Here is a 22,667-nt window from a genome sequence, read left to right as displayed (position 1 = left end):
AATGTTCAGTGTAAGCTGCATTGACTAAAGGGGGACACCACAGCTGCAGCTTCAACAGCCCTTTGGTCCTCATTCTCCAAGCAAGTCACCAATGTGCTCGTATCAATCAAACAAGTAGAAGAATCCCATATTCGTTATCAATCACAATCTCAACTTTGAAGCGTGGGTATCACCACGCCGAGCACATGTACGTGCACGCCCGAACCGAGGTAGGTGCTTCGGGCCTGCTGTATCCCTCTCTTCTATCTTCCGTCAATACTTTGAACTTCATATTTCCTCCAAGGCTACCCTGAAATAGAGCAGCCATGCAGATTAAGGATCGCACCTTCATTGTGAGCGGAGGCTCTTCTGGCCTGGGTCTTGCAACTGTCGTCATCTTCCTCCAAAACGGCGCCAACGTCTCCATTCTCGATCTCAATCCTCCGCCCTCCGACGCCTCCCTTGACCCATCTCGAATTCTTTTCACAAAGACCAACGTCGCATCTACCGAGTCACTACAAGAGGCGTTAAAGAATACATTAAAATGGATTCAAGGCACCACAAAACCGCTGTCTGGGGTCATCTGCTCTGCAGGCATTGGCTTGGCAGCTCTGGCTCTTCCTAAGCAGGACCCATCGACGACGCATGAAAGCGTTAAATACATGGACATGTCTGGCTTTGATCGCACCTTGGGTGTCAACCTCCGGGGCACAGTTGACCTGATTCGCCTCACTCTACCGCACATAGCGCTAAACACACCATGGGGACCCGATGGTGAGCGAGGGATCGTCGTTATAGTCTCGTCCGTGGCGGCATATGAAGGCCAAGTTGGCCAGCTAGCATACAGCGCGAGCAAAGGTGCCGTGCGCAGTATCGTCCTCCCGCTAGCTCGAGAGCTGGGCCGCAAGGCTGGTATCCGAGTAATGGGCATTGCACCAGGTGTTTTCCTGACCGGACTGACCACGCAACCAAAGAAGCAGCAGCCGGAACAAGGACCAAAAAAGGAAGGCACTGAAAAGCCAAAACAGAGTACGGGAGCACGAGCAGGGATAAATACCGAAATGATCCAATACCCCATGCGTATGGGCCAGGGCCACGAATTCGCACGGCTTGTGAAAGAGATTGTGGAGAACCCAATGTTGAACGGGTTTGTCATTCGACTTGACGGCGCTGTGAGGATGCCTAGCAGGCTGTAACCTTTTGTCGCGCCTTTACGAATGCGCAGGATGAAGGTATCCAGAGAAACAATAAAAGACAATTGAGAACCCATCCCTCAAGGGCCAAAACACAGCATCCCCAGTACCCTCCTCCCACTACTCCTCCTGCCCTCCCCCTCCCTCTGTCTCCCCTTGGCCACCTCGTTCTTTCTCCTCTCCTTCTCCTTCCTCTTCAGTTCCTTCTTCTCCTCCCGCGTCATCTCGGGCGGCAACCCCTGACTGACCCGCCTCTCGCGTTCCTCCTGCTTCTTGCGCTCTTCCTCCGCGAGCACCTGGCGCTTGAGGGCTTGATACTGCGCGGCCTCGCCCTCGGCCACGCCATCTTTGGCGACGACCCCGTTGCCGACGGAGATAAAGGTCGCCATACAGTGCTGGCAGAGCGATGAATAGATAGAGAGATGGGAAGGTTGAAGAATGGATGGATCGGGAGAGAGATAGTCCTTTCTCCCTTGGCCTGTGATCAAGTTCGTATGTGTCGTGGCGATGTAGATTGTTGTAATAGCCGAATCGGTACAAGTGAGACGCAGTGAACGGATATGGCGAGGACAGATATGTGGATGGAGTGTCGACAGGAGTGTAGATATGTAGGTATGTGGGTAGGCGGTGGAGAATGTCTTCTCAAGTACTCGGAACTGGTGATGAGATATCTACCTCGTAGATGTGACCCATTTCCTGCCTTTGAGCCATTATCACCTTTCTCCCGTGCGTGCCGTGCCGCCCTGTTCTGCTCTGAGAGTAGTTGGCAAGTTGATCAGGCGCTGGCAGAGCAACAGGGCGGTGCAATCCGCGAATCATACCTAGTAGTCTATCGAAGTTCTAGTTTCTGAGGCGGAGTTCGATAGAAATGTGGGGTCGACCCAGCACGGAACACACGTCGTTATTGTAAACAGAAGCGCAAGGATATGATTTATCTAGATCGTTGCGGGTCTTGTGATACCAATGCTCATATTCTGTGTAACTATCGCAAACACATCTAATGCAACAATTTTTGGTGACAAAGGGCTGCGCTGTTGTTGATATTCAAAATTCTTCTCGCTTGTCACCCACTCATGGTCGCATTACACCAGATCAGGGAATGGTCGTCGATAATGCGCAGGGCAGTGGTACAATCCCGATGTGTCCTTTCCAGGCTCTGGGATCAAATATTTTTGATGGTAAGCCTCTGCATCATACCACTGCGTCGCTCTCTTAATCTCCGTGGTGATGTTCTTTCCCTTGTACCACTGTTCGCCGACCTTCTTCTTGATCTCCTCGGCAATCTGGAGTTGCTCGTCGTTCTCGGCGAAAATCGCAGAGCGATACTGCGTGCCGGTGTCGGCACCCTGTCGGTTCAGGGTGGTCGGATCGTGCATCCTGAAGAAGAACTCGCAGAGTTGCCTGTACGAAAGACGTTCCGGGTCGAAGACGATCAGGAGGGATTCGGCGTGGCCAGTTCGTCCGGAGCAGACTTCGGCGTAGCTCGGTGCCTTGGATTGGCCACCGGTGTATCCAACTCTGCAGTCCAAAAGACCCTTGCCGTCGCCGAACGTCTTGCGGTATAACTCCTCCAGACCCCAAAAGCACCCGCCAGCGAAGATGGCTCTCTGTGAGTTGGGAGGGAATTGCATAGCTGCTAGGGCATCGGGTTGGAGGGACATTGATGCCGCAGAGCTCAATGGGCGGAGGAAGCGTGAGAGGAATGAAGGCATTTGGAAAGCCATGGTGAGCACGACGACGAGAAGGAGGATGTTGAAGGGGGAGAGGTCGCTGATGTTGAGCTGCAGTTTGGCGACTGTTTGGGTGTTTGAATCCAAGGAAAGTCTTGGATGAGGAGGGGAATGGCAATATATATACGAGTTCTGAATCGACCAATTCCAGATGTTCAACGGCGCAAACAGCCTCTTCGGCTGCTTGTTGAAGTTTCTTGTTTCAGGGAGGGGGAAGCGGCGACGATTCAAGATCAATCACGTCATTGGAGGAGAGCACCGAGGGATCGGGATGGAGCAGCCGGTGATGCTGACAGTTTCTTGGAGGCAGTGCTTGGGCGATTGGGCGGGGCATCAAGGCTCAACCGGGGCGCTCGGGGGTGCCTAGAGGGTTAATGGCTTAGGCTCACTAGGCGAAACCCCTCTAGGTTAAGTACTGGGGGCACGTCCGTGTGCTTGTGGCATATCATTACCCGTAATACCTTCCTCAGATGGCGCCAGGCATGCTCCCCATGCTCCCCATGCCCCCCTTTGTATGATGATTCCGTTATCAAGCTTCGTCGTGTGTGACAAATACGCTGAGGACTTGGGCTTCTCTATTAGTTGCGTATTCACCACCACAAATACCAGACATAATACGCCCATGAGGTATTATTGAGCTATCTCCTCCCTGGGTTCTACTGTCCATTCGTACAACGGCAGCAAATATCCTGCGGAGATCGTGATACAGAAGACGTCTTTGATATCGAAGCCTCCTCACATGCTTGGACCATCAAAATGTAATCTTTCGCAGCGGCAATCTGGTCCCTGAATCACTATCATTCTCGTCCATACTTGTTTCCTGCCCTTCTTCTCCTACGTGGATGTACCAGAGCACTTGGTCGACAAAAAGCCGATATCACAGGTCAAGTCAAGGCCAACCCTCCAACTTCTTCTTCCGGTCTTTGAGTGGCTCGAACAAGGTCTCGATTAGCTGGATCATACGGAGTTAACAGACAGGAACAGGGGCGCAGCAGAACGGGGTCGATCCTTACCCATCGATCTAGATTGGCTTGGTTGTCATACTCCCTTTTGAATCTTTCATCGAGTTGATCTGCGACGAGTTTAGCAGATGAGGTGAGTCTGGCAAAGAACTAGTCACGCACCTGAAGTACAGTACACCATATCCGCAATCTCTGCACTCTCTCTGATAGTCTGCAGGAACCTTGTCGCGAATTTCGAAGTCCCAATTTGACCGATCATAAACTTCACACCTGCGCAGGTTCATAGATTCAGTAGCTGGCACTAACGAGCTTGGAATACTCATACTTACTTTCACGGGGATAATTGGCAGCATCCAGCCGCTGGCTGCACTCTACAATGGCATTTTTCAACGTAGGTTCTGGCTCCGGTTCAGGCCCACCATCGGTGAGAATAGAGATGAGCAGTGGTCTCTCGAGCCTCCTCGGCACCGAATCGAGCTTGTCGTAGACAAGTGGCTGCAGGATCTTGGATCTCAGGTTGGTGCCGATATCGGTATTCCCACTATTCGACCACTTCATGGGTCCCAGGATATTGGCAACATCTTCGAGGCTCAGATTCGACGAGTTGGGCACGTCCTGATTGATGAATCGAAGAGCAACGCCTTCACCCTCAGGGAGGACCCGAGTGGTGACTTTGGCAATGCGCTCAACGAGGTTTGTTTGAGAATCCCAGCGATCTTCGCGTCTCATAGAGCCGCTGTCATCTATGCGATTTCCGTCAAAGGACAACGTATTTTCAGTGGACAGAAACTCGAGACACTTACCACAATAGATGACTTGTTGATGCAATGACACCTTGATAGTCTTGGGTAAAAGCTCTGAACTGCCGAGAGATGTCGTCGTGTCATTTTGCAACTCGACAGCGTTCTTTGCCACTTCACGGACAAAGTCTTCCTTGCCTTCGAAGAAACGCTCTATGGGGGAGTCCTTGACAACCTCGTCGACCTTTTCCACGAATTCGACCGTGGTCGGATCCTCGCCACGGTTCACAGCCTACTTTTGCCATCAGCAGACAACCCGTTTGGACCTATGCTGTCGGTGAAAGGTGTTGGCACATACCTGATCCCAGGCCTCGTTGAGGTCGATATGTATACCGTACGCCCGACGGACGACATCATCAGCGACCTTGTTGACCCATGCAACAACAAACAGGAGTAGTCCGACAACCATGTCGATTAACTTGGAGAAGTCACTCTGCTCCTTTTCTGGGTTGAGGGCGCGGATAACAACCCTGTCGTAAGTACTATCGGCCAAGAATTTCGCGGTGTGACCATCATCGTTTGTCAGTGTCACTGATGCTCTGGCCTTTCGAAGTAGCCTGATAGATTCGGCATCCTTCTTCAGCACAACGAACATCAATGGTGTATTGTTTCCGACTGCTGCGGTTGTTGCGTCAATGGCATTGGAAGGTGTCTTCGCCAGGAGCAATTGGATGATGCGAGCACGGTTCTTCTCAGTTCTTGATGCGGCAAGGAGGAGAGATGTTGCACCATCTCTGGAGAGAATGTCTGCTTTTGCCCCGCTTTTGAGAAGCAACAGGACCTCGTCGGCGTGTCCTCCTACCGTGGCAGCCCCAAGTGGTGTCAGACCTTCGACCGAGTCTCGCTGGTCGAGAATAGTCCAATCTGCGTCGAGGTACTTTTCGAGCCTTGCCTCGGTCAAAGTCCCTCTGCGAGCATCTTCATGGATACCCATTGTTGTGAGATGTCTGGCTTCTGTCAACCTCGATTGCTCTGCGGTTGAGAAATTTCAAGAGAGGGTTGAAATAACGCAGGACATGTTCAGTTTGAGTATAAATACCAGTCTACCCTGGTGCAACTATCCCCGTGGAGCCTCCATGCTGCAACGGAATCCCAAACGCTGCTGTTGCAGTGTTAGCGGAGGAACGAAGATGCCTCACCGGTTACTATGCCCCACATGTGCTCGCAACGGCTGACCACCAACCGTCAATCCCTACGAAGGAGAACAGCACGGCGTGCTTGATAGAGAGACTATCAGGACCTTTGGTGAGGCTCTGAGATAGAAGGGGGCCGGAATTATCGAGCGGGGAAGACATTGGGCTCGCGTGGCTCGAGGCCATAGGCGGGAGAAAAGGCGACACGTCATCCACCCTGTCGAAAAGAGGCGAACGTGCAGCTGTCTCTCCCATATTGGGCGATAGAGGAAATTCAAGAACTCCCGAGTGTCCAATACCGGCAGAGAAACAACCCAATGTGTATGGTGTAGAATCTGCAGTTTGATGTCAAGTCGGACCTGGAGCGACGACGAAAAGCCTTGGGTGTCCACACTAACGGCGAGTCTTTACCTGATTAGGGGTCGCTAACCACATTAGGAAGGCATGGCATCGGACCATGAGACGAGTTCGGCCTCTTCCTCCTCGTTATAACAGCCCCAAGCAACATTGATGAAGACATCGCGATGCATTTCACATTTCTAAGCATGCTCCACTACCTGACTGACCGGTTTGCTTTGGACCAAACAAAAGATACTCGGCATTCATGAGGTCGAGACCAAAAACCAGCGAGGCATCTTTCATTGGTGATATGGTTTCCCATGCTTCTCGTACTCAAAGTCCTCGTGGTGGCTGTGCCCCTCCTCATCCTTTTTCCCTTTGTTGACTACAAAGCATCTCCGCAATCTGTCAGCCAGCTCGGAGATACAAAGAGGGCGAGAGCTGCGAAGGAGGATGCGGCTGCATGGCCAGGACGGTCAAATAGCCAATAGTGGTCTACTCGGATCATGGAACTCACGGATGCGAACACTCGCTCAAGGCTGTCCTTCTCGACTCTATCCTGATACTGATCACCATGGATCGAGCAATTGAGATCTTGAGGTCCGCAAATATTCCAGTGTTCAGCCCTAGCGGTCCGAAAAAGGAGGAAGAGGAGTATGAGCGCTCTGTGGCAACCCCGAACCTGCTGTACCGCTTCTCGAGGCCTGACTGTGTGATACAGCCCGAGAATGCAGCCCAGGTGCAGGCCATCATCAAACAGGCGAAGTCGAGGAGGCTTAAAGTCACCATCAAGTGTGCGGGTCATTCGTATGCCGGACACTCGACCGCGTTCCGGGGCATCTCGCTCGATCTGAGGAGAATGAAGAACGTTAAGCTCGACGCCAAATTGGAGACTGTCACAATGGAGTCCGGCTGTCAGTGGGGCGACGTGTACAAGACGCTGATCAACAACAGACGCAAAGGCAACGGCCTCATAATCAACGGCGGGAGATGTCCGCCCGTGGGCGTGAGCGGGTTCATCATGGGCGGCGGGCTTGGTCCTTTTACCAGAAGCTTTGGGATGGGCAGTGATACCTTGATGGAAGCCACTGTAGTGACGGCGGACGGAGACCAGGTTACCGTCCACGAAAACCATCCACGGGATTCGCGGGAAGGCATGCTCTTCTGGGCACTCCGTGGCGCTGGGGGCGGGAACTTTGGCGTCCTGGTGAGCATGAAGCTGAAGGTCCAGCGACTGTCGAACCGCGACGGCGTCGTGGTGGCTGGACGGTACCAATGGTTCCCCGATGCAGAGAACATGGCGTCGTTGATCCCCACCATGAACGCCTTCTACACGACCGACTGGCCCAAGAAGATCACGATCGACAGCACCTGGCTCTGCGACCTCCGCCAGAACACGGGCGACGGGATCCGGTTCCTGACGTACTTTGACGGGAACAAGAACGAGTTCAACAACCTGATCGACAAGCACATCAAGCACGCCGACCTGGCCAAGCAACTCAAACGACGCTCACTACCTGAAGAATCGACGCGGTTCCTGCACGAGACGCTCGTGGCCCAGTGGTCCGAAGAGACGGTGCGGTCCTTCCCGACCAACAAGACGTACAGCATCTACAGCTCGTTCGTCTTCACCAACGACGCGACCACGATCGAGAACCTGACGGCCATCATCAAGAAGGAGATGGAGACGTTCCGACGGCTTTACTCGGGCGAGAAGGTCGAGTTTCTCGTAACCTGGATCCACTCCGGCGGCAAGGCCATGGAGAAGCAACCGTCGGAGACGGCCTTCTTCTGGCGCCAGGCCGTCTACCACGCCTACGTCACGCTCGAGTGGGAGGACAAGTGGATGGAGCGGGACATGCGAGGCTTCCTCGGCAAGGTCAAGAAGGAACTGCGCCCCTACTCGCTCGGGAAGCAAGCCGCCTTTGTCAACTTCCCCGACGGCATCCTCGCCAAGGGTGTCTACGAGAGGGCCTATTTCGGCGACAACCGCCACGAGTTGCGCCGGGTCAAGGAGCTCTGGGACAAGGACAACTTCTTCGACTGGGACCAGGGCGTCCAGCTTCCCGGCCGGGCGGTCGACGATCCCGACGCCGACGTCGACATGTTGAACGACGAGGACTTTACGGATTCGATCGCACGGGAGCAGTGGAAGGTCTACGAGAGCAAAAACGTCATGGCGGACCTCGATGACTTGACCAAAGGGGGCTTTTGACGAGCGAGAGGTTTGCTTGTTTTTACTTGGACGGTGTGACTGACAGGGACAATTCAATCCTCCATGCCAATCAATGACTACACAGAATGCATGTCCGAGAATGTCTTCGACTACCAGTCAATTCCAGGCTCGATCTCAGTTCAGTGAAATAGTTTGACGTCGAACCAGCAAAAGTCCGAAACAAGGACAAAGCTTCTCGCATTGAATAGCATCGTCTCTCCACACGGTTTGCACAGCTAATAAATCAGCTCGCAACCATCGGTCAGACGGCGCAGAGGCGTCTAATTGATGTACAAACAGGAGCAACAGAAGTCCTTCGTCTCTGATCGAGGAGGTCTGAGTAGTCAAGGATCGAGGCCACAGACTCTCTCCAACTGCCCGAGTCCAAGACGAATTGCATCCAGGAACCAAAAAAAATCAACCCCGTTCATGATAATCCTCATTTTGATGTCGTCCCAGCCATCCCATTTGCCCCCGTCCAGTCCGTGTTCAAGACCTGTACTCCAATGTCCAGTTTTCAGCCTCTGCTTCTGGTCGCAGTTTCAACCACAAGTCTATAACACAAAAGTGCAAGAAATGACCGGCCCCTTTAACAGTGACCGCCTCGCAGAGTGTTTCCATCAACGCCACACAGCTTTCCCAGTAGGCATTAAACTTCCTCTGCTGCTCGAATGTCCGTGAGCATTAGCCCCCGAGACGACAGAAGAGAGCCTAGTCCCACCCCCACGTTCGGGGCCTCCCATCGTCGTCCGCCTAATAGGATTAGATGGTGCCACAAGAGAGCTCTTACCATGGCTAACAATGCCTTGAACCCGGGGACTCAGAACCCCGACCTTCCAAGACCCTGCGTCGTTCTCTTTTAAGAGCTCGTTCTTTGTGCCATGAACCATTCTCCTAACATGGCCGGCAGCGAACATCGACTCGTTGGTGGGAGACGCAGCGACTCCCGCCGTTGCTGCGGTGGGCGAGCGGCGACGTTGAGTCCGAGATCCGTGGATACCTGAGCGGCGAAGGGAAGAAGAGCGTTTTACGGCTTCGCGAATCTTCAGCGCATCCTCTTTATCAGAGGCTGAGCTATTCTGGTTTTCGGTGTCCGAGTTCGAGGCTGGGGAAGTATGACAAGTGTCATGGCGTGCATCTGAGGTGTGATTGCTAGGCTGCATGGGAGTGAAGGAGCGACGGTTCGATGCCTTACTCGGATCGATTTCCCTCAGCGGTGAGGCCTCGCTGTCTGAGGATGACAGTGGTGTCATCTTCGGGGGCAGCATGCTTGAGTTGAGGGGTGAGCCATCATATTTCTTGGACAGAAACCCGGCCTGGAAACGACTGCTCTTCGGCTGAATGTTGAGAGTGGCTTCGGGCGGAGGCGGGATGGGCGAGGAACTGGGAGAGTGTGTCTGCAGTTTCGAGAAGGACGAGGTCAGGTCTGACACCTGAGGGATGCTGATTTCGGTGGTCGATTCATCCGATGACGGAACCTTTTGCGGCGTCTTCTCAAACTCCGCGAGTGCACCATCCTCAATGTCGTCTTTCCATCGCACAGCTCGTTTAACGCCCTTGGGAGGAAACTTTCTCTTCTTCGGAGTAAAGGATAGTTGGACACCCTTCTTTGCGCTTCCCAGTAGACCACGACGTCTAGGCGAGGCTCTGGCTGGAGATGTCATCAGATGAGTAGCCATGACCGCCGGAGGCTTGATCACCCTCACAGGACTCCCGTCCAGGATGGAGTTGTTGATGCTCTGTTTGCGTCGCTTGGGGGTGCCAGCCTTGGTCGGCCCAAATGCCTCGACAGGAGCAAGACTTCCATCTGGTCTCACGACATATGATGCTGCGCCAGATGCGGAGTTGATCATCTTTCCCAAAATCTGGTTGGCAGCTTCAACTGCCTCCTCGACGCTCATGCGGTTCAAGCTCTCGATGGCAGCGATAGTCTCAAAGTGGGCTCGTAGCAGAACTTGAATGGTGGGAGCATCTCCGTTTTTGTCTTGCTCGGCCACAGCTGCAAATGACTCACGCTCAGCATTCAACTTGAGCATTTCCACTTCGCGTCGAAGCATTTCGGAATCAATCATGTCGCCAGTGTCCACGTCCTTCAGCTGTTTCAAACTATGCTCCAGTGCCGTGTTCATGGGGCGATCCCAGCTGCTCTTGAGGACCTTCTGCTGGCAGTGGTGTCGACCGCTTTCCAACTCCATCATGATGCCTTGAGCTGTCTTCTTCACGGCCTGCATATTCTTCATGAGGTCGTCTTCATCCAGGCCATCACACACTGCATCAAAGGCAGAAATCCATGAAGAGAGCATGGCAATCCTTCGGCCAATTTGCTTCAGCTTGATCATGTTGTTGGTCCGTTCTTGTCTCTCGGCCGCAGAATTCTCGTACGCCGCTTTGATTCTTTGGACTCCCTCTCGGGCAATGCTTTCCTTCTTCTCATTCTGCTTCTTGAACTTGGCAAAAGCAAACGTCTCGGCCTCCTTCAGCTGAGCCTTTAGTTCGTTAATCTGAGCCATCTGTTCATCGATCTTGACCAGGTAATCCTTGACATGACGATTGACGTTGTACACGTTTCTAGTCACCTTTGTCTGGATGTTTTTGGCTCGGTTGGCATACCGTAAAGTGTTTTGCGTTTCGTCAAAATGCGCACTTGAAGGGCTGACGCAAACAATCATAACAGTCTTGCAGTTCCCGCCTAGAGAAAACTTGAGCAGACGCGTGAGTTTGGAATTCCTGTAAGGAACGTGATTTCGTTTGCGGGGGTCGCAAAGGGCGTTGATACAACTGCCCAGTGCCAGAAGAGACTTGTTAATGTTGGCGCCTTCAAGTAGTCGTTCGCCTCGATTTTTGGTGGCGCTTGCACGCTCGCTCCCGGCGAGGTCGATTATGCTCAAAGTAGCCATTGTGTGAGGCTCCTCGACACCGGCATTTCTGTCTTTCTGGGCAACGTTGATCTGTAGCACGGCGTGCGAGCGGGAAGAAGTTGCGTTGGCTTCTGTGGGTGACATTGTCCGCATTTCATTCCCTCTCACAATCATCTCCATGACCTCTTCAACACTTTGTGGGTGATGGCTCGAGAGCCCTGCAACCGAGACGGCTTGGTTTGAATCCTCTCTCAACATCAACCCGCCTCTGACGGTGCTAGGCACGAGCAGATCACGGATGGTTTCATTGTAAATCTCCAGATATGATAACGATATCTCTGTAATCTTTTCGCTGGACTGCTCTTGGACCCTCTCAAATAGCTCCTTCATCGCTGAGAAGATGATGCCCGGTTCTTGAGCGGTGCCAGTAATGGTGTGAGTCTTTCCGCAACCCGTTGCGCCATAAGCGAAGACTGTTGCATTATATCCGTCCAAGACACTATCTAGCAAAGGTCTTGTGGTGGCTTCGTAAACTTCGCCCTGAGATGCGTTTTCGTCAAAGATTCGATCGAAGCCAAAAGTTTGGTCTTTGACTCGTTTACCGGAGGGGATGACGGATCGTGAGAATTTCTGAACAGGATTGTCTTCGGGGGGGTCGAATATCCTGAAGGAGTAAGTCAGCCTGTTGAAAGATTCCATCGAACGGCGGGCGGCACATACAAACACTTTTCATCGACGACTTTGATGACCGACCGGATGCCCTTCTGAGAGAGCTTTGGAGTTGGGGCAGCAGCCAGCGAACCGTCACCCAGAAATATTGTTGTGTCATCGCATTTCGTCAATTGAGCGGCTTCTCGGATAGTGAACGGTCTCACTCGAACAGTGACAGAAATTGAAGAGGCGCCGTCAGAGGCCATTGTGGCAGTATGAGCTGCTTGAGATGCGTGATTACACCCAAACGGAGCTCATCAGGACACGCCGAAGATAGAATGGGAGGCGAAGCAATCTACCATGAATGGTATGAAGAGTGAGGCTCGTAGATAGTAGAGCGCAAGCCAGATACAGTGGTCGAGACCGTGGCTTGCTGAAGGTGTGTGTGGAGAGCCGTGACTTGAACTGTAGTGTACGAGTTACGGTTTGAGATTCAATGTTGCGACTTTGGCCCAATCCGAGTTAGTTGTCTTGGCGGATTTGGTTGTCCAAGCAACGTTCTGATCACGTGCACCTCGACTGCTGCCCAACTTGCAGTAGAATAACCCACCTGTTCGTTCCATCATTATCATTCTTTCTTCCTTACCTGAAGGTCGACAGTCTGTTAGACATAGCCAGTTCTGATGAGATGCGCCTGATTTGATTCTGGATTTGCCCACCTCAGAGAGGTCTGGTTGGGGTGCCAGTTGTCTACTGTTTGATGACCAACCTCTGATCTGCTGCTCAACAATACAAACCAACAAGTATAGCGACAAATGATCACAAGGTTTGTGTATCTTCAAATGTCTTCTAGGCATGAGATGTGGACACAGGTGACACTGCCAGAATCGGCGAGGGTTGCCAGTTGGTTCCTGCATTATGTCGCTTCCGCTTGCGGCTATTCACGGCTCAAACTCAGCCGATAAGACCCACCAGTTCCTCTTTATCTCGAAGGGCGCGTGGAGATGGGCGGCGAGATTGGCGACTGACGTACCTATCTACAATGCGGGATACCTGGTGACCATTATTCACTGCCACTACTCCCACTCCCCTCTATCTTGATTAGCCCACTGTTGCTATCATTTATTGAAATGAGTTTGTACATCCCTTCATGATTTCCCTTCTACTCCTATCCCTACTTTGCACTCCCTCTCAATCCTCAGAATGGACCTCTACTTGTATAGCAGATTGACGTCACGAATACCTCCGAGACAGATCCTCTACATACAGTCCATCCCTGCTCTTTTTGTGTGTTCGCGGCACGAAACACGCCTACGAGGTCATGATTATTGTATAGAAAACAAGGGCTACCGACAGATACAACAACGTCAACATCGCAAAGCGCATACACGGCGCAACATTACATCTACAGCATACGATGTTGTCGAGACTGACACTCACACCTTAGACATGCGCTCACCAAGACCGTTGGCATGCGTGCCCTTAAATTCGTTGCTGCGGTCGTATTTCATCACCTCAATATCATCCGTTCCATTTCTACTTCGTCCCTCGTTAGTCGCCATGACCTTCCTTGCTCACACGAAGTCGCCTCTGTTCAACCCCGACCGCAATCCGATTCTTCACTCGCTCCTCAAGCACACCTTCTACGCCCAATTCTGTGCTGGCGAGACGCCATCAGAGGTCCGAAGGACAATTTCAGACTTGAAGAGAACCGGCTTTAAGGGGGTTATATTGGGTCACGCAAAAGAGGTTGTCCTTAGTAAGGAAGAGGCCGAGGGATTGGTGGTTCCCAAGAATGCTTCAGAACAAGCACACGTTGATGCTGAGGAGATTGCCACGTGGAGACAGAACACCATCGATACGGTGGACCTCGCTCAGCAGGGCGACTTTGTCGCACTGAAATTCACTGGAGCTGGACGTCAAGCCCTTCGACATCTTAAGGCGACCATTGCGTGTTCACCAGAGTTTGAGGAGGCTGTACATGATATCTGCAAACGAGCTCAAGAGAAAGGGGTCAAACTTCTGTTCGATGCCGAACAGGCATCGTTGCAACAAGGCATCGACAATTGGACAATGTACTTTGCAAAGCGGTACAACCGCGAACAAGCATTGGTATACGGCACCTACCAGGCGTATGCTAAAAAGACGCCACAAAATCTGGCACGGCATCTTGAGCTAGCTCGAACAGAAGGCTTCGTGCTCGGGGTGAAGCTGGTGCGAGGAGCCTACATGGGAAGTGATCCTCGCGAGCTGTTCTGGCCCACCATCGACGAGACCCACAATTGCTACAACGGCATCGCGAGGAGCATCCTGCAACGGCGATACCAGGGCATCCTGCAGCCTGTGGAGGGAGGATCCACGGAATTCCCTCGGGTTGCTCTCGTGCTCGCCACCCACAATGCTGAATCGGTCAGACTAGCCAGCGAACTTCGAGATGAGCAAGCTCGTACTGGCGAGCCCCGGATCGAACTGGCATATGGCCAACTGATGGGGATGGCGGACAACGTCAGCTACGAGGTGGTACAGCGGGCAAGGACCCGTTTAGCGTCGCACGACAGCAACCACACCGTGGAGGTTCCCAAGGCATATAAATATTTGGTTTGGGGCAAGATGGGGGAGTGTATGAAATATCTCCTTCGCCGTGCCCACGAAAATCGAGATGCTATGACCAGGACAATCGAGGCAAGACGGGCATTGGGTCGGGAGTTGGGCATCAGGATGGCGTTCTGGCGCTCACCGAGACAAGACTCTACGATTGGAAGATGAAGCGAAGAAATATGGATCAGCTCCAGTTGGCACATGTGATAACTCTGTAGGTTCCGGCGGGCTTGACGAGCAGCTTGTCCGCTATGGTGTTTTGTCTCCCTTTGGCCCTTATCTGCAAGTTTATATTATCAAAATGCTGAGATCCAGAAGGCCATGGACCATGGACCAACGGGTCTGAGGGGTGGTTTCTCCCACTGTGGAGCAATGGTTGGAGGTGGCCAGACATACAAATGAGATGAGATTCCCACCAGGACTGAGAGGAGCAAACAAATTCCCACATCCTCAGTGTTGAAAACAAAATCTAAAGGAACCCAGTCCATCGAACTATCTTGATATCTTTTGAAGAAAGAAAAAAAAGCCCATCAAAACCAGCTCTTTTATCTTGGTTCGGGTAGCTGCTGCTTGACGCGAAACCTGCACTGCTGTTTCTGGTTCTGTAGCGGGAGCCTTCCTTGACTTCTTTGTTTCCCCCAGGCATCCAAAGTGAAGTGGCGACAGGAAACACACAATCTTGTTTACTGCCTTGGGCTTGAGGAGAAGAAGCTCTATTGACGCTTCACGCTTCACCCCCCAAGTGCCCTGCCTTTGTGCCGCACCCCTTTCAGAGTTGTTGAGACACATCTCCTGCTCTCCTCCTCCCTCTTCCACCATGATGCTCTCCAGATATTCCTCCTCCTCTACCACCTCTAGCCCAACCTGGCGCAGCCTCGGCCACCCCTCCCACCATCCAATCTATTCTCCTTCTCTCACCTACAGTGACGCCAGTAGTGAAGACTCTGAAGTTGGTCCCTCCCTACCCTTGAACACCCATCCTTTGTCCTTTTCCCCCCCAAACCCCTCGTCCCTCTCCAGATGCCGCGCAAGGCGAAAAAGACGAACCCGTGCTAATCAGGCATCAACACAGGACATGATGGCAATCGGAAACGACCCTCTCCATGTCAGCGACATTATGGCGGATGCCCTGAGCCACTTGAATCGGGTTGTGGAGCATGTAAGGAACGGCTGTTCCCATGTGCAGCGCGCTGGACTAATCATGGAACAAGCTGCGAGGCGAGGGTGAAAATGAAGCAGCGAATGGCATTGCACGGGACGTCCACTCCATGCTTGACACGTTCAATCAGACCACGGCTCCTTGGTCTATTGAGAAATTCCGCATGAACTCTATCCCTGTCGCCAAAGCTCAACTCCTCCCTCAAAATGGCAACGCAGGTTGTCCTGCTGCAAGATCCAATACTTCATCCACTTGGGCAGCGGTTGCTGCAACCGACATCCCAAGCAACAATCGTTTGGTCAAGTTTGGACCGTCTGACGGATTAAAGCGACACATCACCGAGCAAGCCTCGAACCAGGGTCAATGCGGTCCATCGCGGGAGGAGGACTTCCGCTGCATCTGGATCTATGGCTGGTCCAAAGATAAGCCCTTGAGCATGGTGACGGAACGGATTAGCACTGGTGCCATCTTTTCCATGGCATACGTGGAGCAATATGAGGCCGTCTGTGTCATCTTCCAGTACGCCGGTGCCGCCATGGTTTTCATGAACGAGGAAGTCGAAGCCGTTCATGACTATGGCTGTGGCTTGTTTGGAAAAGGCCATGAGGTCAAGTATGGCGAGGCCTATCCCGAGAACGAGGACCTTGCTCGAATGCAACCTCCGACCAACGAGCGTCGTCGCTTGACCTTTGCTCGTCAACAACTCTTCACCAACGGCTTGACTGAAGACAGATTCAGGAGGGACTTGGTTGAACTTGTCGGTCGACATAATGTCGAGTTGGTATGGTTGTTTAACACTGGTAATGGTAAGTCGGCACCCCCTTCCCCTACCTTGTCATCGCTCTGACTTCTATTGCTCTAGCTACTGCGGTCTTTTCGTCTACCGTCATTGCCCGCATTGTCCGAGAGGAGTTTCTTCGTCGATCGAGGAGGCCAGGACCCTACCAAGAGGTCCAGGTTGGATTCTCTCATGACCCTTGCGAACGGCCCATGAACTTGATCACCCAAATTCCTTATCCCGGAACAGGTCCCCGAGATCGCAGTAACAGTGGGAAGTCTGGATCAAGTGGCCGTTCTTACAACCCGAATATTGCAAAATTTGTTCCAGGTGTTGGTACCCGTGCCAGGAAAGGGACCGACTCGGATGGCTGGCAGACTGTCCAACGCCGTCGCTAAACCACGAGGTCGCTTTTTTCCTTTGTCTACCCGGACACTCATTCCTTTGTGAACCTTTTCGTTTTTCTACACAGATTGTTGAGAGAATGGAAAACCGCAGGCATATGGGATAGCGCAATGCATTGCTCTCAAGGGTATACTGCAGGTCATTTGAGCGGTGAAGCATAGCGAAGCGAAGGCGACATGGTGCACAGACAGGGCATTTGCTCATCGGGGACATCTGGACATGGGCATATCAGCACATTGATACATACAGGACAGCTGGCATGGATGCTGGAATGGACGACAGCACGTTCGAAGGCATGGTGTATGGTTGCTTTCCCTCTCTCCCACCACTTGTATGCATCCGAATTTGGCAGGGTTAAGAACCCAGAAGGTACCAGAACGTTGTTACTTTTCCTTGTCTCTGTAGTTTGTCCTCTTTTCCTTTTCATCCTCAATTCTCTATGGTCTCTAGGCTTCCTTGTAAGGAACTAAAGCACCTTTTGGTGTTCCACCTTGAGATTGGACGCCGGCAGTCTTCGTATCTAGCCATGTAGCCATCTAGTCATCATGTCCCGTCAGTCTTGCAATTGCCCACGCTGATCATCCCCGGCCAGCCTCCGCCCCACTCTGCTTGTGTATCTCCATGACTCCCTGTTCGTATTTATATCTGGTGCGAAGATGTTCTCCCCTGTCCGCGTAGGGTAGGGTAGTGCAGAGTAGTTCGGAGTAGTGTGGCGTTGTCATGATCAAGTTTGACGGTAGAGGTTTGCCACGACATGACATGGCACGGCACGGCACGACGGATCTGCTGGTGGTGCAGTGTAGTGTAGTGTAGTGTGGACTCTGTAGTGTAGAGTAGTGTGGTGTAGTGTAGTGTGCCTTTGATATCGACTCCACTTGGGCGGGTCAAGTCGATTCGAGTCGAGTCGGCGACTCGACGCAGGCAAAAGGACGGTTGGATCGATGAGACAACGCAAGAACGACAAGAGTCTTGACTCCTCTGAAGCTCTAGCGTGGTGGTGCGAGATGTAAGAGATGGAGATGTGGGAGGTTTCGTGAGGTTGGGCAGGGCAGGGAATGGTAGGGGACAGAAGAGAGAGTGTGTCTGCGTGGGCGTGGGTGTGTTGGTCGTAAAGGGTCTGTATGTCTTTGATATCTGTGTCTGAAGAGAGAGACCTGTTTTATTGTCTGTTCTAGTCTCGTGAAGGAGCTGTAGTGTCTTCGTAGGTACTGGTTACTTTCTGATTCACTTCCAAGGTTCCTGTGTGCACTCCTTACACACAAACACATTCACCCTCCCCCCCCCCTCCTCTTTCGCTCACTAAACGTCTAGTATATTCCCCTGTTACTTTTCCCTTCGTTGTTCCTCTTCTCTCGCAGCACGCATACACAAACATACACATAAAGAGAGGGGGATGAATAAACGTCGCAGATCGAAGCAACTGGTCACTGGACCCGAACACGACGCCCTTCTCTCACCTATCCATGTCCATTTCACGGGCAACAGTTTCGTACCAGCCACAAGCCAGAGCCGGAGGCCGAGCGGAAATTCCTATTCTCCTCGTCACGAGCTCTCTTCGGGTCCCTCCGTCGCCTCCACGAAGCAGTCCCAAACCATCATGCGTTGTGCGTGAGTCAAGTGAGTCGGTCAAAGAAGTGGACTCGGAAGCGGAGATGGCAGCAGTACCACGATGATACATTCTATACTGTGGGGCTCTCTACCACTTTTTATGTCCCCGATATGTGATGTTCAGTTGTTCTGGGAGGGACATTTAAGGAAGGGAGATCGATATGTATGACATTTTGGTAGGTATGGTGTGGTGTCGTATGTTGTACAAGTACAAGTTAAGGGGACTGGGACTGAGGCACAAAGCAACAGACTGGGGACGAAAGAGAATAGAAAGAGAAAGATGAAGAGAAGGGGGAACCTCACATAGATGGCGGCTTTTCTTGGAGTTCTCAGGGATTCATAGTCCATGTTATTATGTATGCAGTATGGACACCGCGCAGACGATTGATTTCCCTCTCCCTCTCTTTCCATTTCACCCTTTTGTCTCCCTCCGTTTCTGTACAATCTTGGACCCGGGTCTCATTCCGCACGACACGACCATCTCCATAGTCTCCCTCAAAGCCATCCCATCCTGGTCCAGGGCTGTATGCATACATGTAGTGCCAACGACTGCTTTTCATCCCAGCCCGGTAGAAAACCCGCGGCAGATCTACCCGTATGATCCAATCCCATCTCCCTGCGCGACAACGACGGCCCAGCCACTACCAAACCCTTCAGATCCTCTCCCCTCCTCGTCTCCTCTGATGCCGTAGTTCGTTGTTGCTCGGCCTAGACGGGCGGCGGTTCAGCGTGGATAACACTCTGTAGTGGGTTGTCTCGACTCTCTTCGACACCGGCGTATTGCCCTGTCATGGGCTGAGAGACGCGCCCCAGAGATATAGGGGCAGTGAAGACACTCGCAAGGCTGATCTGTCTAGAAAGATCAGGCCTAGACCCAGGAATTTTGCAGCCATGTCAACCCCGATCGGGACGAGGGTGATGCCGCCCTGTACTCAGCCTAGTCGCTCGGGTGGACCTTGCCAAGGTCGTTTGCTCCGATGACCCCGCCCTAAGGCACATCTGGGCAAGTCGGCCGGGTGACTGGGCACCCGGGGATGCACGATGCTCTGATAGGTTAACACCCGAGAGTCCAACGCACTGGTGATGGCCCTCAGCTTCACAAAGCAGCCTTGTCTTGCTTGCCCAATTCTTTGCAAGTCCAAGCACAAATGCTACCTGCAGCCTCACAGAGGAAGCCAGCTGCTCCTCGTTTCATCTACAAGTACGAGGTAGAGGGTGTGTTGGGTTACCTAAATGCCTGTATACAAGTCTCGTCCTGGTTTCAGCCTGACTGCCTCATGGCTTTTTTGAGATGGAGAAACCTTATTGGTCGGACCTGAACGATGTCACACTACCGTAATGGTGCTTTCCCCCACCTGGACAACAAGTTGAAAATATGCATGTGGGGTATGATTCATCTGCCTCGTTATCCCAACATGCGCTGGAGTCGGATCTTTCAGCCTCATAGTCGCCCTTACAGCATCGCTTTCAGAAGCTTCTCTATTGGTAACATCGCCCAAGGAATGACACCTGTCACATCAGCCACTGTGGTTGCGCTCTCAACAAACCGCTCCTTGCTCGGCCGCAGTGGTCACCTGCTTGTTCTTGCCCCTTTGCCCAAAAGCTAAGGTTAGGAACTTATCGAGCATTCTGACTGTAGCAAACGTCTCGAGACCCTCGTGCAGCCGGGGTATGAGCGCCACGTGCAGCTCATTTGTCTCCTCTCCCTCGGTTTATATACAGACCGCAGCGCCAAAGTCTCTCAGCCTGATCTTTTCTTCACTCCGTGTAGAATGCATTTCGATCATAAGTTGCGGCCCGATCGCTACGCTGACGAGCATCTATCCGACGACGAGCTACAGAAACCCCTTGGTACTCGTTCAGACCACCGATCAAGGTCAACTTATACAAAAGTTTTCGCTTGGCTCTTTTCGACTGTGAGCCACTACTGTCGCAGGCCGGCAAGTAAACAGGAATTCTGCGAGAAAGAAGAATCGCAATCAACGCGAGACATGGTATGTTTGTCTCTTCTTCTGAACAGCTACTCTGACGCCATCTTATCAGGGAATAGACGTCTCGGTCAACGGTGTGGGGAAATGGGTTGAGGTGCCTCGCGGAGAGATAAATGACGCCGATATTGACTGTATCATCATCTCACAGCAGCTGGCTCTCAACTTGGTGCGGTCACCCCAGCAATACGATGAGAAGCTCAAACCTCTCGAGCGACCTTACACAGTGAACATCGATGGCGTTATGGTGCAGTGTCATGGCAAACTCACAGCAGTCTGGCGTTGGGTGGGTGGGCCGTACTCGTACGAGGCCGACCTCTTCGTTACTTCCGAGCTCAGCGGTCGATATAAAATGTGGCTGCCACAATTAAAGGAGTCGTCAGAGGTGATTCCATCGCTAAAGCCTCTTTACAGCGTTGTGCTGACTGATGGTAATTTCGACTCATCCTGACCATTAACTTCACCACGGGGGCTGACTTGTATGCAGAAGAGGTGAAACGACAGCAGGAGCAAAACGACCATGCAAACGCCGCTCACCAGGGCGTTGTGGAGGCGTCAAGCAAATGCAAGTCCGAAAAGTTCGCGGCGCTGATCAAGGGCAATGAAAACACTCAAGGCCAGCAACATCAAGGCCAGGCTTCCTCTGCGCAAAGCGTTGGCACAACAGCATGAAGCTCTTGAAGGAACCTTTTTTTTTTATTGGAATTCTCTTGGTTATTGACAACGGCCGAATCCGTTTTAAGTTGACAAAGGATCTGCTGCGTTACATGATGGATCTGTTGTACGGCTAGTAATCTGATACGTAATGAACTCTGGTCTTTCAATCTCTGAACTATGATTTCGTGCAGGTGATCAGACCAGCGAACCTTTCCGCCGACGACACAAAAATGAAATTACGTGAACGACGGCGATCGTTTCAGACTTTGACTGCTAAGGTGTCACTGGTGTTCAAATTAACTTTCCCCGAAGCCGCGCCGCCGTCGTTGCTCCATCTTAGCTATCAGATCCTATTATCAGATCCCTGACCTGGTATAGAAAAACAAAAGAAAAACTTTAAACATCATCAGGCTGGCTGTGGCTGGGCTGCGACCACAAAATTCACACCACCGACGAAAACGACCTGAACGGCTGCAAAGGCCGTCGTGGCGGCGAAGACTTCGTATCGACGACCTTGTGCCACGAAGCTCATGATCAGCGAGAACAAGGTGCTCAGGGCGATGATGACCAGCAGCCGAGCAAGCATATTTTGGATATAGTAGAGGGCAACGATGGAGATGGACGGAATGACCGACGAAAGCACGGTGCAGGTAACATTCCCTACAGCCGCGAAGTGACCATCGTCGTACCAGTATCGCGGCCCGATGGACCCATCATCAATCCTTGGATGAATGCGATGGCCAATTTTGCCGTGATATAGCGGCATTATGGTGTTGCCCACCCAGGCCGCGAAACGGTCTCTCCGCTTGTTCACGGTCATGAGGTCTCTGGCTTGCTGGGGATCCCACGCTCTGGCCTCGGCGTCCGAGTGCTTTTTGAGAAAGTTATTGCCTCCTCTTTCACTCTCGAGCCAAGTGCACAGGAAATCCATGTCGCACCGATCAGGCTGGGGAAGCTTGAGCACGCCAGATGTGTGTGTGACAAATTGATCTTTGGCGAGTGAATCAGCAAAATTCGCAAGGAACTCGTGGGATAGATGCAGACAGGGTGGGCGCCTCGACGTACAATATCTCAGAAGCTTCTTCTCGGCATCTTCAATCAATTCTTTCCGGATGCTCCGTTTCCCCTGGGCGATTGATGCATTCGCCTTGGCCCAAGACTTTGCATGCGCTTGTTGTTCGGGGTCGGCTTTCTCGGCTGCTCTGAGGAAGTCGAGGTCGTGGTCTAGTTCGAGGAGTTCAGCCTGTAGATGGAGCAGGACTTGTGACGCCAGGGGCCCGAAGCGGCGGAGGATGATGAGGTCTGGATATGCGCCCAGCAGGTTTGAAAGCTCGTCGTAGCTTACCATTCTTTGGAGTGAACTAGATCGAGCCTTGACCGCGGCGACATGCTGATACCATAGAAGGAAACGACAAGTAAAGTTGGAACATGAGGCTTTCTGTGAAGTCTTCGTGGCGGAGCAGACGCCGTGGGGTAAGTAAAGACCTTTAATTGAGTGGAGGGCATTCCACATCTCTCAGAGCAGCCTTCGAGGCTGAATCTGTATCAAGTACAGAAGCCCGAACGTCCGAGTCAGTGGGCTGGTAGAATTCCGTAGCCATTTTGTTTCCTGAG

At 52.3% G+C, this 22,667-nt stretch overlaps 9 protein-coding genes across 9 annotated transcripts; 5 read left to right on the top strand and 4 right to left on the bottom strand.

Moving 5' to 3' along the window:
- Window positions 1-305: 305 nt before the first annotated feature.
- Window positions 306-1,175, top strand: AYO21_09355 (hypothetical protein; the record flags this gene model as incomplete). The annotated part of the gene is made up of 1 exon (XM_022659291.1): window positions 306-1,175. One exon carries the CDS (start codon window positions 306-308, stop codon window positions 1,173-1,175), a length of 870 nt encoding a protein of 289 aa, XP_022508414.1.
- Window positions 1,176-1,252: 77 nt separating this feature from the next.
- AYO21_09354 (hypothetical protein) lies at window positions 1,253-1,561 on the bottom strand (the record flags this gene model as incomplete). The annotated part of the gene is made up of 1 exon (XM_022659290.1): window positions 1,253-1,561. One exon carries the CDS (start codon window positions 1,559-1,561, stop codon window positions 1,253-1,255), a length of 309 nt encoding a protein of 102 aa, XP_022508413.1.
- Window positions 1,562-2,254: 693 nt separating this feature from the next.
- Window positions 2,255-5,598, bottom strand: AYO21_09353 (hypothetical protein; the record flags this gene model as incomplete). Its single annotated transcript, XM_022659289.1, has 7 exons — window positions 2,255-2,967; window positions 3,803-3,854; window positions 3,916-3,974; window positions 4,027-4,134; window positions 4,194-4,607; window positions 4,668-4,896; window positions 4,963-5,598. 7 exons carry the CDS (start codon window positions 5,596-5,598, stop codon window positions 2,255-2,257), a joined length of 2,211 nt encoding a protein of 736 aa, XP_022508412.1.
- A 1,112-nt stretch (window positions 5,599-6,710) lies between these two features.
- Window positions 6,711-8,351, top strand: AYO21_09352 (hypothetical protein; the record flags this gene model as incomplete). Its single annotated transcript, XM_022659288.1, has 1 exon — window positions 6,711-8,351. One exon carries the CDS (start codon window positions 6,711-6,713, stop codon window positions 8,349-8,351), a length of 1,641 nt encoding a protein of 546 aa, XP_022508411.1.
- A 489-nt stretch (window positions 8,352-8,840) lies between these two features.
- AYO21_09351 (hypothetical protein) lies at window positions 8,841-12,126 on the bottom strand (the record flags this gene model as incomplete). Its single annotated transcript, XM_022659287.1, has 3 exons — window positions 8,841-8,905; window positions 9,142-11,873; window positions 11,930-12,126. The coding sequence occupies 3 exons, from the start codon at window positions 12,124-12,126 to the stop codon at window positions 8,841-8,843; spliced, it is 2,994 nt and encodes a 997-aa protein (XP_022508410.1).
- A 1,294-nt stretch (window positions 12,127-13,420) lies between these two features.
- Window positions 13,421-14,626, top strand: AYO21_09350 (hypothetical protein; the record flags this gene model as incomplete). Its single annotated transcript, XM_022659286.1, has 1 exon — window positions 13,421-14,626. The coding sequence occupies one exon, from the start codon at window positions 13,421-13,423 to the stop codon at window positions 14,624-14,626; it is 1,206 nt and encodes a 401-aa protein (XP_022508409.1).
- A 910-nt stretch (window positions 14,627-15,536) lies between these two features.
- Window positions 15,537-16,793, top strand: AYO21_09349 (hypothetical protein; the record flags this gene model as incomplete). Its single annotated transcript, XM_022659285.1, has 3 exons — window positions 15,537-15,617; window positions 15,670-16,423; window positions 16,480-16,793. 3 exons carry the CDS (start codon window positions 15,537-15,539, stop codon window positions 16,791-16,793), a joined length of 1,149 nt encoding a protein of 382 aa, XP_022508408.1.
- Window positions 16,794-20,399: 3,606 nt separating this feature from the next.
- Window positions 20,400-21,068, top strand: AYO21_09348 (hypothetical protein; the record flags this gene model as incomplete). The annotated part of the gene is made up of 3 exons (XM_022659284.1): window positions 20,400-20,402; window positions 20,452-20,827; window positions 20,884-21,068. 3 exons carry the CDS (start codon window positions 20,400-20,402, stop codon window positions 21,066-21,068), a joined length of 564 nt encoding a protein of 187 aa, XP_022508407.1.
- Window positions 21,069-21,459: 391 nt separating this feature from the next.
- Window positions 21,460-22,401, bottom strand: AYO21_09347 (hypothetical protein; the record flags this gene model as incomplete). The annotated part of the gene is made up of 1 exon (XM_022659283.1): window positions 21,460-22,401. One exon carries the CDS (start codon window positions 22,399-22,401, stop codon window positions 21,460-21,462), a length of 942 nt encoding a protein of 313 aa, XP_022508406.1.
- Window positions 22,402-22,667: the final 266 nt, after the last annotated feature.

The sequence above is a fragment of the Fonsecaea monophora genome, assembly GCF_001642475.1.
Source record: "Fonsecaea monophora strain CBS 269.37 chromosome Unknown Scaff91, whole genome shotgun sequence".
Classification (NCBI taxonomy): Eukaryota; Fungi; Ascomycota; class Eurotiomycetes; order Chaetothyriales; family Herpotrichiellaceae; genus Fonsecaea; species Fonsecaea monophora.
This window is presented reverse-complemented; position numbering and strand designations above follow the sequence as displayed.